At 35.1% G+C, this 14,919-nt stretch overlaps 1 protein-coding gene across 1 annotated transcript in view; it reads right to left on the bottom strand.

Annotated features, from left to right (window-relative positions):
• Positions 1-4,703: 4,703 nt before the first annotated feature.
• The window catches only part of SGCZ (sarcoglycan zeta), a 573,073-nt gene continuing 562,857 nt past the window's right edge, over positions 4,704-14,919 (bottom strand). Inside the window, exons 7-8 of the mRNA XM_026667086.2 lie at positions 9,215-9,338; positions 4,704-6,809 (exon numbers count right to left, since the gene is read on the bottom strand). Of these exons, the coding sequence (XP_026522871.2) occupies positions 6,612-6,809; positions 9,215-9,338 (322 nt within the window). The 3' untranslated portion in view covers positions 4,704-6,611. The remainder of the gene's footprint in view (positions 6,810-9,214; positions 9,339-14,919) is intronic.

The following is a 14,919-nucleotide window of genomic DNA, read 5'->3' on the forward strand; positions in this document are numbered from 1 at the left end:
TCCCACATACACACAAAGCTATATAGTAAAGTATGTCTTGAGTGTACAGTGTAGTTGGGATGATTCTGAAGAGACCAAGAAGTCTGGAAAAGTGAGGTACCATTTCCATACTTAAAGGGCAATATTTTTAAAATAACCTTAATTGAAACTTGTAATCATAGCACCTAACTCCAGGTTTGTATTCCTTCCTCTTATATATGTATGTAATGTAGACTTTAACTAAAAAAGATATTCCAACCTATAGTTTCATTCAAAGTGACCATCTACTTACTTGCAAAGAGTAGGAAGATGACCTTGATGGAGATATGAAGGCTCTGTTTCCTAAGAAAAAAGATCTAAAGCATATTTCCATCAAGCTATTTTCTTCTACCTTGTCTGCCTATTCCTAGATGCTATAAGAGGTGTCCACCAAGGAAGGCAAAAAGTCAAGATGGCAATCACTGCCCTTCTTATGCACCATGTGCCATGGCTCTAAAAAAGGATAGTGGGACACATTTGCTGTCTTGACTTTTTTTGAGCCATGCAGACAACCCTGGCTTGACAACTTCATACTGTTTTCTAGCTAGTAATTTTGGGGTCTATTTACTTCTGTTGAAGACCATATTTTGTTTTGTCTTGCATCAGTGTAACCAAATGGTAGGCTGAAATACCCTAGGACAGCTTGCTGCACAAGGACTCTAACATTAGTAGCCTAGATCACACTTTGAAGGAGAAAGACCAGAATCCATGTAATAGATGTGAAAAGCCAATTTCTTGTTGGTTTACAATGGGCTTCTAGAAACCCCTTGCATTTGAATTCATTCCTCATATTGCCTGTCTCCCAGGGAAAGCAATAATCTCTCTTTTGAACCATTCAGCCAATCCACACCATAATTTTCAGGCTCCTGGTCATAAAAGAATACAACTGGAAGTGTAAAATCAGAAGAAGTCTGGCAGTAATTTTTCAGAGTAATATATTTTATTAAAAGGCATGAGCCGTCATTACTCCCCCTGACTTTAGGCTATCATAGTCTAACATATTTCTCCTCCTACAAAAACTGCAAGTTAAAAATATGACAGGCATTATGCTTAGTTATTCTTTTACTTTAATGTGAGTTACATGTGGATCTGAATACTCCAGAGTCACTGGACTCAGGCAGCATATAAATTTAATAAATTATTATTCTTAATGCACTCCTGAAATGAAGGAGTTTGGGGACCTTATAAGAAACAGATGTTAGAAGCTATGTGCATGCAAAGTGGTAGAAGCTTTGCATGAAAAAAAATGCATTTCTTTGTCATGATATATAACTAAGATGTGGGCATCCTCAGTTTTAAAAAGTGAAGCTGCATTAAAAGGTTTCAGAAAAATTAAAACTTTAAAATTCGATTGTGTTCCAATTTCTAAGATTTCGCATGAGAATCCTTTGAATGCTATACGACTTGAATTACATATTGTTACAGTATGTATCAAATAGTTAATGAAACACAACTGCAATTTAAACATAGAAAAGTCTTTATAATATCTTATTTTTAAAGAAAACAGAAGAGAGACAATTCAGTTAGGGAAGATTTTCCTAAACTTGTTCAGTGATTCCTCAGGAATAATATTCTGGTTATAATCCAGTTATTAAAAATAATTATGGTTTATTTTTTTAACATCACATCGGATGTTTGGCAGTGGAAGGGGGAATTGAATATATTAATGAGAAAATGTCAGAATCTTGATATCATCCAAAATCCTCAGGAAATCTGAAATGTCACCTGTAAAGATTGCTCCCAAATATTGTAGTTTTTATTTCATAAGTATCTGTATAAATGCTACATAGCTAGAAAATAATGCTAGTTTTACTTCCAAACCAGATCAAAATCCAATTCAGGCACAGGAAGGAAGTCTTTGCTCAAACATATTGAATCAAAAGGTAAAATCTAATTTGATTTAGAGATGAGTTAAGGAATCTGAATTCTTTAAAAAAAGTTAAAACAACAGTTTGTATTATTACCCTCTATTTTCTGTTGTATCCTCTAAGAGTAATGTAAAATTTTATCTAGTACCAACTCTTATGCTTTTTTATCTTTTTATTTTGGAAAGTGGTATTTCTGTAATGGTTGTAATGTGATCCAGTAAACCTCATGTCCATAAATCAAGTTATTATTATGGTTTGTTGCACAGTCAACCAGATGTTCAGACTGAATTTGGCATTTTTGTCTATTTATTGGATCCTTTCCAAGGATCTGAGACAGGCAGACCTGATTGTTTGATGGAGTTACAGACATCATATCTATATATGCAGGTTTTGGCATGTTCGGGTCTTTTCCCGTGTAAGATTGAGAGTATCTTGGTGATGTTTCGACGAGGTCCCACTCACCATCTTCAGGCTGGTGCTTTTGGCTTCGTGCTTGTGTGAGCAAAGAATGATCGGGGTTGCTGTCTCTCTATAAATACTGGTGGGGAGGTGTGGTGTGCTGGCTCTGTTGTAAGTGGGCTGGTTGGCTGTGTTTTTATTTCTTGATTGGTTGATGGAAATAACAATACAGCCAACCAGCCCACTTACAACAGAGCCAGCACACCACACCTCCCCACCAGTATTTATTTATAGAGAGACAGCAGCTCCGATCACGCTTTGCTCGCACAAGCAGGAAGCCGAAAGCACCAGCCTGAAGATGGTGAGTGGGACCTCATCGAAATATCGCCAAGACACTCTCAATCTTCCATGGGAAAAGACACGAACACGCCAAAACCTGCATACCTGTACCCATGAAAATCTATGAATATATATATATATATATAGAGAGAATCTATATATATAGAATATATATAGAATCTCATCTGCCATCATCAGGCTATATATATATGTTTTCTTAAGTTTTCGCAGGGTACTTACATGTATGGTATTCAGCTTTGTTCAGGTATTTTCCCACGTCATTGTAGTTGTGCTTTTAAAGTTGTAGCAACGTTTGGCAGAATCTCATCTGCCATCATCAGGCTTCTGTAGAAGACGGACACAATACAGAAGCCTGATGATGGCAGATGAGATTCTGCCAACATTGTACAACTTTAAAAGCAACTACAATGACATGGAAAATACCGAAACTGAATACCATTGCTACATACTATATATATATATATATATATATATATATATATATATATATATATATATATATATATATATATATGTATGGTATTCAGCTTTGTATATATATATATATATATATATATATATATATATATATATATATATATATATATATATATATATATATATATATATATCAGACATACAAACAAACACACACACATACACACACACACACATATGTGTGTGTGTGTGTGTGTGTGTGTATATATATATATATATATATAATTATTATTTCCCATGACATATAGATGCTGAAAAAAATGGCTGGACATTTCTGGAAGATGCACTTGCTAGCACATACTCTACTCTTGTTAAAATGAAATCATTTATAAATCACAGTGGAGACAGATTTAATAAAAATATTGTTGTAAATGGTATATTGAAAAAAAACCATATTCAGAAGTTGTGGTGGGAAATTCACAAGTGCAAATTTTCAGAAGGGCACAAATTACTAGGTTTATAAGGGTTCCATGTAAGTGGAATATAATGGTAGAACAGTTACACCACTGTTTGAAAATATGTGGACTTCAACTCCCAAAATTCCCCAGTCAGTCTGGCTGGCTGAAGAATTTTGGGAGTTCAAATTCATATATCTTTAGATTCACAATTGAGAGATGCGGAGCTACACAAACCAAATGAAGAAAGTTAGGTATCAGCTATAGAACCGATAGCTTGGTTGCGTGGCCAAGCCATTTGGGTCTCTTAAATAATATAGTTCTGATTTTAAGCTCTTCTATTTATGAGCACAAGAGAAAAAGAAGAGGGACTTTTCTGCTTTCCAGTGTAGGTTTGATTGCCTAGAGAAAAGAAGAGAAAAGTGGGGTTTTTTTTTACAGTATTTTATACCCACATTCATTATTTTTGGGCTGTCCATTTGGCAGTTTAAAATTAACAATATGAGCAAAATACAACCCATGTAAGATATTTCATTTATTTAGAAAATTTTCACAGTTCAGCTGAAATAACTGAGCACCCTAAACATTTCATTTTAAATGATTATAAAATTAAGGCTATATGTATATAGAGGGTATAGGGATGAGCTTTTATTTCCCAGGAATCAACTGCTGTTCTGCTGCCCATTTTGGGAGAGCATGACGGCATTCTCACAAAATGGTTTTCTTTCTAGGCTTATGGATGGCAAGCACTGAATGGCAACTACACTCATTTTTAATGCAGTAGAATATGCACTTAGTTTTAAACAGGGTGGCTCATTCTTAATGTGATAGAAAATCATGATACATTTGTTCCTCCCATCCCCTGCCAATAATGTACCATATACTGTAGCTTGTTTAAACTAAGAATAAATTTGGATCAACAATATTTTAAATTCTGGTTTGTTCTTAAAGTATAAATAAAACATAATAGTTTCCTATTCAATTAGTTTAAAATGAGAAGTGCATTCTCATTCATACAGTGGTATACTATTACTCCTTGCAATATGACGAGTACTTATTATTTTCAAATAGCTTTATTGAAACAGTGATTTCTTTCTTTCTTTCTTTCTTTCTTTCTTTCTTTCTTTCTTTCTTTCTTTCTTTCTTTCTTTCTTTCTTTCTTTCTTTCTTTCTTTCTTTCTTTCTTATCAGTAGCAGAAAACAGACTAGGAATAGTCTTCTATTCCTTACACGGCAATATACATGATTATATTTTTACTCCCCTGTATTGTAGCTTATGTATCTCCAACAGCATCTCATTGATACTGCTTTAGGGTTCAGTTTTCGTAAAACCTTTTAACTAGTTTTTGTAAATTCCAATGTGTACACTCCATAAATATATACTTGAGGGGCTATACATAGTATCAATCTGTTTATTACTTTTTTCTTTTAAAATTTAGTTGAAATATGTTTGTAGGGAAATTCAAAGAAGGAAAGACTTCCTCACTACCATCTAAGTTTCTCAGACAGGTTTGGTGATCACCATTAAGTAATGTGAAACGTATTATGAAAGCTGTTGGTGGAGGGATAATGACCTAATAATGGCTAATGAATTTGGGGCTATTCTGCTGCACCCATCACTCCTATATTCCACCTAGAAAATTTTCTGGGAGTCCTTAGAAAGATTTTTGGGATGTTTAGGAATGAAGGAAGGGAAGAAGTAGTAAATAACTACAACTGCCAACCACCTTAAGTTATCTTAACCTTTACATTACAACTTAAGTTATCTTAGCCATTACAAATAGTATGATCACAGTTAGAAACGAAGACATTAACATTCCAACTAGCTATCATTGTAGTTGTTCTGTATAACATTAATTCCCAAACCTTGTAATCTAATGGCTTTGTTAATATGAAACTACTGCATTCCAATCCATTACTTCCTTAGGAACTCTGGCATTACTCTTTTGTTTTCTTCAATCAAAGGAATATTTATGCATGCATAGATTTGCCTTCTTTGCTGTAATAAAATAGAAATTAGGAAATTCTCATTTAAAACCAGGACATGGCTCTTGTTCCCATTATAAGTCATTATATTCTGGGCAAAGTATCTAAGTTATTCTTTGGAGAAACACCCTCAGTGACCTCATCTTTTCTCCATCTCTAGACATTTATATGTATTAGGGTAGGCTTCTTTTTTGAGAAGCAAAATGTATTGACATATGTTTATCTTGCTCTGTGGGACATCAGGTCAACAGACTCCCTTTTCTTTAATAGTGTGGCTGCATTAGATGCATTCAAATGATTGAGAGGAAAACTGTTGTTAAATGTTATTTCACATGCACAAACAAATCATTCAAAATCAGCACAGAAACAAAAGGTTTGGATAAGTAACAGTTCTGATGACTTGTAAAGTGTGTATTTAACTTACAAAAGCTGTATGAAGGAGACAAATAATAACAGTGTCCTGAAGGGAGGGGAAACAAGATTATCACTCAGGGAGGGATTCTGTCTCTTGCTGTTTAAACTGTGAAACTGAATTTTATTTGTTTAGTAAAGCAAGTGTTACACAATGCTTTGAAGTCTTAAAATTCTGGGATAAAAGTTTACATCCAAAAATGATGGGTGTATGAAAATTGTGCTTTCAGACAGTATAGTTATTTGTCATACCAATTCATCTCAACTTAAGATTTTGGGCCAATTCTATAGTATTATATCTATCTCTATATAATTATGTATATAAGTGCAGTTTCTCGGATACAGTTCCTGCTCAAAAAAATTCTAAAACAATGTGCTTCACTTCATATATAGCCAAGGCACCTGTGTATTTCTCCCTTTTGGACAAAAAGTGATACGAAGATCCAGATTCCCTGGTGAAGACAACCATTTTATTAGGCCTTCTCTCTTCCATCATGGAGCTCCATAAGCCAGAAGAGAAGGTTCTATTTGGCTCCTTGCTTGGGCTGGAAGAGATCCAGGAGGCTGCGTAGAGCTTCATGATCAAACGAGGGAAATCAAGCAGAACCGTGAAGCAGAGGGACAGTAACAAAAAGGCTATTCTGGTGTGAGGAGGAGGAGGAGGAGGAGAAAGAGGAGGAGGAGGATTCTGGTGTCTTCAGCTCCACAAGCAGATGTTGCCACTGGATTGACACGTGGAACCTGCTCCTGCAGGGGAAAGGTAGAGCTTGCCATTGGGACAAACACAAATCTCATAGATAGTCTGTCTTGTTGCCGATGAACTTGGCGAGGAAATTGAGGGAAAAGACCCCAGCGGTAGATTCCCTAACCGGATTGAGTCTGCATTTAAAAATATCTAGGAAAAGAAAGGAGGAAAATAATTACTTTTACTGCAGGACTTCACTGATAAATATATTATTGGATTCTCTAAAATAAACCTCTAAAATTGAGAAGATGATACCCTCCTCTGTACTTCAGAATGAAATTCAGTTATTCCAAAATAGCAGAATCATGCTTTCCTGGTTAATTGGACTACATGGCAACCCAGTGGCTGGCAGGAATGCCTTTCTTTGTGCAATTCCAGCCATCCTTATTTTTGATACCATACAAATTTTTCTTCAGGCATTTACTTGTTGAAATAGGTCAGAAGGCTGAAGTAGTGCATAAGAGTTTGAGCTTTGAAAAATTAAAAACATACAACACTATACTCTTTGGTGATTCTGATTTAACTGTAGCCATTCGTCAGTTCCACTTAGAGAAGAGATTATGCATATTCCCATTACTAATGTAGCAATTATACTCCTACATTAGTGTCCATCAGCATAATGAAGTTTGAAAAGTGCCCTGTAAGTGAGAAGGCAATATGTATGTAATTCCCACAACTCTGCAACTGTTTCTCTTTCTTGTTCAGTTAATATTCTCCCAGTTGTTAATATCACCTAGGAAAAGAACATTCAGGAAAGGGTTGCAATTTATGGCTACTGATATGGATTTAGATTGTTGGACAAAGAGACTGCTTATTTGAAAAAAACTTGCAATGGTGAATTTCTATCTTTTAGCTGAGGACCTTTGTTGGGTAATTAGGAAGAGATTAGTTGGTAATTAATGATGGAGAAGAGATAAAAACATATCCAACAGCCCAATACCAGCCCTACCTTCCCTAAAAATGATCAGCATTGTGGTGAAAGCTAGGAAAGTTAAACTGAACAGCTAATGATTATTATAATACAGTAATGTGGAACTCAACTTTTGTTTGATTCTTATGATTGTGCTTAATTAATATTATAGGGGAATCAAAACTTGAAAATAAAAAAAACTTTGTGGGAGAACCAACAAAGAGTGCATAAATAGTATGAAGCTTAGAATATGGAATAGGAACAGATTATGATTATCCTAATAGTTGAAGAATTATTATTTATATAGTATTTGCTGATACCTTCAGTTAGAACACTTTTTGTCTTGATATAAAGCAGTAGCAAAAATGCTTCAGAATCCCACTTACTCCTAAAGGATTTAACATATTCTTTACAAAATATTTCTAGAAACAAGTGCTAGAATACACTAATTAAATGTTCAAGAACACAGAGACATTTGGCGTAAGGATTTGGAGTATTTTATGTCTAATATATCTCTTCCATTCATTCCACCATATATCTAATATATCTCTTCCATTCCATTAAGCCATGAAAATAAACTGGACACCTATGGGCCAGATCCTTTCTCTCACTTACTTCACAGAGTTGCAATAAGCTTATGGAAACACAATATAAAATGATCAAGAAATTGAATATATAACATCTAGTGAAGTTGGTGCAAGTCCAGAAGAGGTTAAAATGTATTTTGTTGGAACCATTGCAACAAAATGGCCTTCATGAGAGGATGACAATGAAGCCAAAATGTAGGAGGCATCCCTCCCATTTTATTCACATAAGAGAAAAGGAAGCCATTTCCTTGAAAAGTTTCCTTGAGCTGGAGTCTTGGCTGCATGCCACACTGCTGGAGTGCAGCTGGATTTCAGAATGTCGGTAGGAGAAAGATGAAGAGGAGTTGTTAAAGATAAGGAAATAAGGGACCCAAATATGCTGTAGGAGAAAAGATCTGCAACTGGAACCATGGGAAAGGTTATACCTGTGTGTACAGCGTGGCCAAATAACAGAGGAAAAAAAAAGGAAAAGGTCTTGGTAGCCAGAAAGGATTCTGGAATCTGAGTGGGTCAAATCAGAATGGAAGAGAAAAGAATGTGTCAAAGTAAGTCATAGAGGATGTCAAGTAGTGTGCACTTCAACCACATCATTTTACAGAGGTTCTTAGTAAACCAACATGCTTCCAGAAAGAAACATGGAATAATCATGCTTGCCTTTTATTTCCAGTAATACATTAAGTTCTTAACAAAACTCCCTCCAGTGTCCATCTGGTATCTATCTTGACCCATTAGGTGTATAGAGCAGAACATCTTAATGGGTTTGTCTTTCCTCCAGAGACAATAAGCAGTGACAAATATTTGGAGCAAGAACTGATGTGACCATAAATCTAATGTCCTCCAGAATCAGATCAAACATCAGCTGCTCAAAGGTAAAGATGCTATCAAGCACAGATTTTTTTTATGTACACATGTAATTAAATGTGATGCACTTTATTGCAAGACAGAGAGAAATAAAATTAATTTAAGGCTCCAGTTCTAAGTAGCATATAATGGACTAGTGTCAAAGTAAACATGCATAGGATTTCACTAGATGAATATGGTTCTCTAATAAGGCTTACCTCCCCTTCTGTAGACTGCAAATGTAGCTCTTTTCTACAAGTGGCTTTCAAGTCCCCTGCGGCTGCACTCACTTGTATTCCCTTTGGAGCTTCCATTATCAAAGATCTGGTAGGTGATTCAAGCCTAGAAAATGGTGGGTGGGGATGGAAATGAGGAAAGTGAGGGAATTTATAAAATAAAGTAAAATACCACATGTCCTATGCATTGCCCATCAGCTAGGTATTTTTTCCTACAACACAATAGAAATAAAATACCAACAACATTCCTAATTACACTGAACTTTCTTTTGAATATCAGTTCATATTTTGTAGAGTACAATATTATTTTTTCTAGAACAAGGTCTATTTTATTTCAAGTCAGTTATTTTGCAATGAATGGTCTATCGGGATATAATGTTTAACTATGACTAATAATTGTATATAAAAGTTGAAGCTAGTGGGTGCTGTTTTATATCAGGGGTGGGATTCTACCAGTTTGCACCTATTTGCTAGAACCGGTTGTTAACATTCTAAGCAATTCGGAGAACTGGTTGTTAGAAGAAATTACTGGCCTAATCCTGTAAGGAAGGCAGGAAGAAAACATTCTGGTGTTGCTTACAGAAACTGCCTCTCCATTAACCCTTATTACATTCTTGGCAGGACTAGACTTCCTGTCTCAGGAACTTCTCTGGAGTTTTTTTTCCCTTCCTTTGCTGGTACTTTGCTTGTGTGGAGTGACCATTCAAAGTTACAATGGCACTGAAAAAAGTGACTTATGACCCCTTTTCACACTTATGACTGTTGCAGTATCCCCACAGTCATGAAAGGCCAGGCAAGGAGATGCGTACCTCGATGTGAGTAATGTTGAGTTGGCCACGCCCAGCTAATAATATGACCACCAAGCCACATCCACCCAGTCGCATGACCACCAAGCCACACCCACCAACTAAGCCATGCCCACAGAACCGGTTGTTAAAAAATTTGAATCCCACCCCTGTTTTACATCCATGTGTAGGTGTCACTTGTTGTTGCTTATGAAAGTGACCCTTGTATGGGCCAAACTCATCAACTTTTTAGCAGTTGATATATAATTACTATCATAGTAAAAAGGAAGCTTATGAAAGTCCCAAAACTACTTTGGGTACTATTAGAAATATATTTACTTCCTCCAAATGAAGGGTCTAAAATTTAGGCATTTGAAAGATCCTGCCAATAGGCATGCCAGGAACACATTACAAAATCTGTCCTATAGACATCAGTCTTTTGGGTTGTCATGTTTATTGTCAACAGGCCTGCTTTGAATATTGGCAGAATATGGATACCAATAAATAAATGCAAAAAATATTAATAAGCATGTATAGCCTGATATTGCCTGATTTAAAGATTTCTTATTCAAATTTCAATGTCATTTTTCCAGGTTTTTTTTTATCAAGATCTGCTACAGACTTACTTCTCTTTTTGCATAAATAGTGCCATTCTTTTACAATAATTAATGACTAGATTTCTTTCTAATAATTCGTGTTTTGTTATTATGCTCAACTTTCTAAATGGTCTGTCATCTCAGTGGTAGATGGGGTGTGTGTGTCTACATGAGTGGGATTAGTGATAAGCATGTGTTGCAATGCTGCAATGCAAAACCTGCCACTAATATATTGTGGAAGATTGTGCAGCACAAGTGGGAAACAGTAGAGATTGTAATTTGTCATTAGCACATTTATTTTATTATACTGACACCATCATGTCTAGCTGGGGACATAAGTAGTTATAGACCTGTTTCCTTGCTTATACAATACATGGCATAGTTATAAAACAGCAAATATTAAACCAAAGCTGAAAAATATAATCAAAAATTATATCATTTATTGGTTTATTTAACTATGTTCCAAGTTAGGTTTAACATAAATAACATTTTAAAGCTCTTTTTAAACAGATTGTCTTATATAAATATTTATCAATAAAATTTAGGAACATTTACCCTTTATTTGATGTGGTTGCTTTAAAGAATTGTGATTTATGTAATAACTGCACCATCTTATTAGGGAAAGAATATAGTTTAAACTGCAGGAAAATTATATTTTTAACAGATATTATTTTAGAACCACCTTTCTTTCAAAAGAAAATTTCTAGACATCATAATTTTTAGTTCACTTCTACAAACTCCACTTTTTTATTTATTTTCCTCAAGCAAATGCTGGTATGTTATTGTATGATGAAATGGACCATATTTTTGTGTGCTTTTCTGATCCTCAAGAAATTTAAAATACATATGGTTTAAAATAAAATTACCCCTGGCTATATAGGTAAGGAAGACAAAATTACTTACAAAAGTAAAGGGTTTTATTGAATTTAAAGCTATTAATGCTAAGTTGGAAACATTAGGGTATATGATGGATATCATTCAGCCACTGTTTTGGGCATTTAAATTGCATTGATTGTAGCCAGAGATTTAAGAAGGTGCTTAACTTTCTACTGAAATCAGTGGGGACTTGAAAGCACTAAAATTTGATTGACCGATGGTTGATATAGATCACATATTCTAATCTTATGGAAAAGATAATTTTAATTAAGTAGTAATAACATTAGTCCTGTTAATGTTACCTATCCTGCAAACCCCAGGTAACCAACAATTATAAGCATTCATAAAAAGGATCAAGTATTTAAGATCCAGTGAATAGTTGCACCTTTAAAGAGAGCTACTACTGTGTAATTTGCTGTATTGTATTGCCAGATACAGAATATGTCAGGAAACATGCACAGAAGTGCAAATTACACTGTCTTAAAATCCAAGTCAATCCATATGACATCTATCAATTCTGCCTCAGACTCAGCAAATTTCAAAATTAATATTGAAAACTGACGTTCTGTTTCTTTAATGCTTTAATCTGTCATTTCTAAACTAATTGGATTGGAAAGCTGCACAAAATTTTGTAATCTTGCACAAATAAAGGCAGTTCCTGATGTTTCCTCTTGTACCAGGGTTTCAATTGTTTTGTAATTCTTTACATGCTCTGATAAAATTTGTGCAGGCTCCCCTAGATAACTTTGATATGCCTCTGATGCTTTCTGATATGATACTTGTTGCAATTTTCATCGATGAACTCTAGGGCTTGGCATAGCCAATTTCAAGATTGGCAAATTAATATATTGTTTTATTTTCTGCAAAAGAAATGGATGGATGGCTGTAAGGATGCAAAATATCTTAATATGTGTCATTTAAAAGACTCTACTAACCTTCCAATTAATTACAACATGAGCAAAAATAGGAAATATTAATTCACACATCTACAGAAGGGTGCTGGTAGTGTCAATGCTTGGGGAAAAGTTAAGCCTTTCTCAATTACAGTTCCATTGGCAAAAATATATGAGCCAAATTTAGTTTCAAAAGAAACATCAAATCTTTTCTGAAACCAAAATTGGGAGTCTTTTACATTCGTTATTAAGTTTCATTAAGTTGGAGTGACACTTTGACTTGCAAAATGCCAGATGATAGTGGGTTGATTCTTTTTACATACATTTGCATTGAAAGCCAACAGAAAGAAATGCCACTCATATTTATATTTTTAGTATAAATAGTACAGAAAATGGTCCTGGTGTTCTGTACAAAGCAAGCAGCTTGAACAATATATAGGGCTATTTTGAATCTTGAGAGCCTGTCCAAGTAAAGGGGGAAAAGCAGAACAAATCTCTAATTTTGGCTCTCTGTTTTAGCTATGTAAGGAAAGATAAATTATGAATAATCAGAAAGAAAATGAAGATTGTCAATTTATCACTGGACCTTGAAAGGGAACTCAAGCTAAGTATATCCTTAATTCTGCTGGAAATTTAAAAAGCTACCGTAGAACAGGAATGGAAAATGTCCAACCAATGAAGAAGCTTGTTTCATCTACAAAAACCTGTCTCTGATGAGAGATATGATATTTTTCCTGCATTGTATTACAATCAGATTAACTGATGTCAGAAACTTTTCAAAACATACTTGCTGATCAGACAGAGGAAGTTTAATCCCTTCTACTCACGATTTCCTCACAAGGAAATATAATCTGCTTGTCTTTCACTAACGATTTTATTTGACCCTAGTAGGGCTGGTGGAAGTTTGATAGTGCTTTATTATTGCATGTGAGAGCAGAGGGAGGAAGCCTTGTTGGACAAGTTGTATATTCTCTACAAGAGTTCTATATGGCAGGACAATGTATGAAAACAAATGTGTGGGATGTGCATAGGCACATAGGATGTGTTAATGAACAGATCCAAAAAAAAAAAAAAAAAAAAGGCCTGTGTCTGCATACTGGCAGTGAGAAGGCACTGTCCCTTTTGGACATGACTTCAGTGTCTAATTCTGCTTTCAAGCCAGAAGGGTTCTCCATTTCTATATTAGAGCAATATGAATGTTAAGGAAAAGATGGGGAACATTCTTTTCTGGTTGAAGGATGGACATATCCCTGGAGAGTTGAACTTGGCATAATATCTCAGGTAAGGTGAGGAAACAGGCTTCTCACTTAGGACCATTATTTCTCTCTCCTCATTTTTTAAATTCCTGCCTGCCTGCCTACCTTCTGGGCTTAGCAGGAAACAGATATATTGATGGAAATCTGGGAACTATAAAATATAACGATAAAACCGACTGTTGAGTGTGAAAGATGCGACTCATCTTTCTGTTTCATACATCTAAGCAAGGACAAAAAGGTTGCATGATTTTCTTGTTGCTTCAGTTTTTGCAGATATTTTTTTCTCTCTCTCCTGGGATCTGGAGCCTGTTTTCTCGGGGAAAAGCAACCAATGGCAGAACTTGCAGGTAAGAAATAAGACCTCAGAAAAGGGTCAAGAGCATCTTTCTTGACTGCTTTGCCTTTTCAGAGTATAGTCTCTCACCAACCTAATGATGTGTTTTCTAGCTCTCACAAAACACAAAAACTATTTGCCATCCCAGCCTCCATGCCAAGTTACTTTGGCATCAAATATCTAGCTACTGAACATATTTTTCTCACCTTATTATGTGAGAAATAAGATGTAACAGTCAGCTTATTATCAATCTTAAAGCTCTCATTAACTGAGACATCTGAAAGCTAAACTTTAATTAAATAGAGCATGCTATTACTTTCAGTGTAGCCTGTTCATTTTAGCCTAGTAGGAGCTACAGAAAAGTAATGAACTCCAGTATTTGATGCTAACAGGTCTAGATAGGCAGTGAAATGAATGGTGGTGGCAAGCAATGATGCCTGAATTCTCCAAGTAGGGATGGAATTTCAAGATAAAAGAGCATTTCAGACACTTCTGGAACTGTCACTGAGGTATTGTAAGAACTTGCAACAGCTTCCACCCACAAGGCTTACTACATTTTGGCAACTATATCTTTAGACAAATTTACTCTAAACTTGTTTCTCAGCTTTCCAACTTAAGGATGTAACTCTTCTCTCAGTAACTGACTCTATAGATAATTTCTCTGCAGCTTCTCCTGAACTTTAGGTACACAGAATGAAACAAAAAGAGACACAAGCCCTTGAGCAACTATAAGCAACAATCAGCAATGGTAGAATAACTTTCAGTGAACAGTAGACTTTTAACATTTTAACAGTAGATTTTTAATCATTTTCAGCTAACTTGGAGCAATTGGCATTTTTGCCCTCTATGAGGTCCTCTCAGCTTCTTCTCCATGAATCCTAAAAAAGGATTATGGTCCAGCCATGTAGAAAATCATATTTCATTTCAGTCACATTAAAAATTACAAG

Source organism: Notechis scutatus, chromosome 4 (genome assembly GCF_049901735.1).
Source record: "Notechis scutatus isolate UNSWTSFEM ecotype Mainland chromosome 4, rNotScu1.2, whole genome shotgun sequence".
NCBI classification, from domain to species: domain Eukaryota; kingdom Metazoa; phylum Chordata; class Lepidosauria; order Squamata; family Elapidae; genus Notechis; species Notechis scutatus.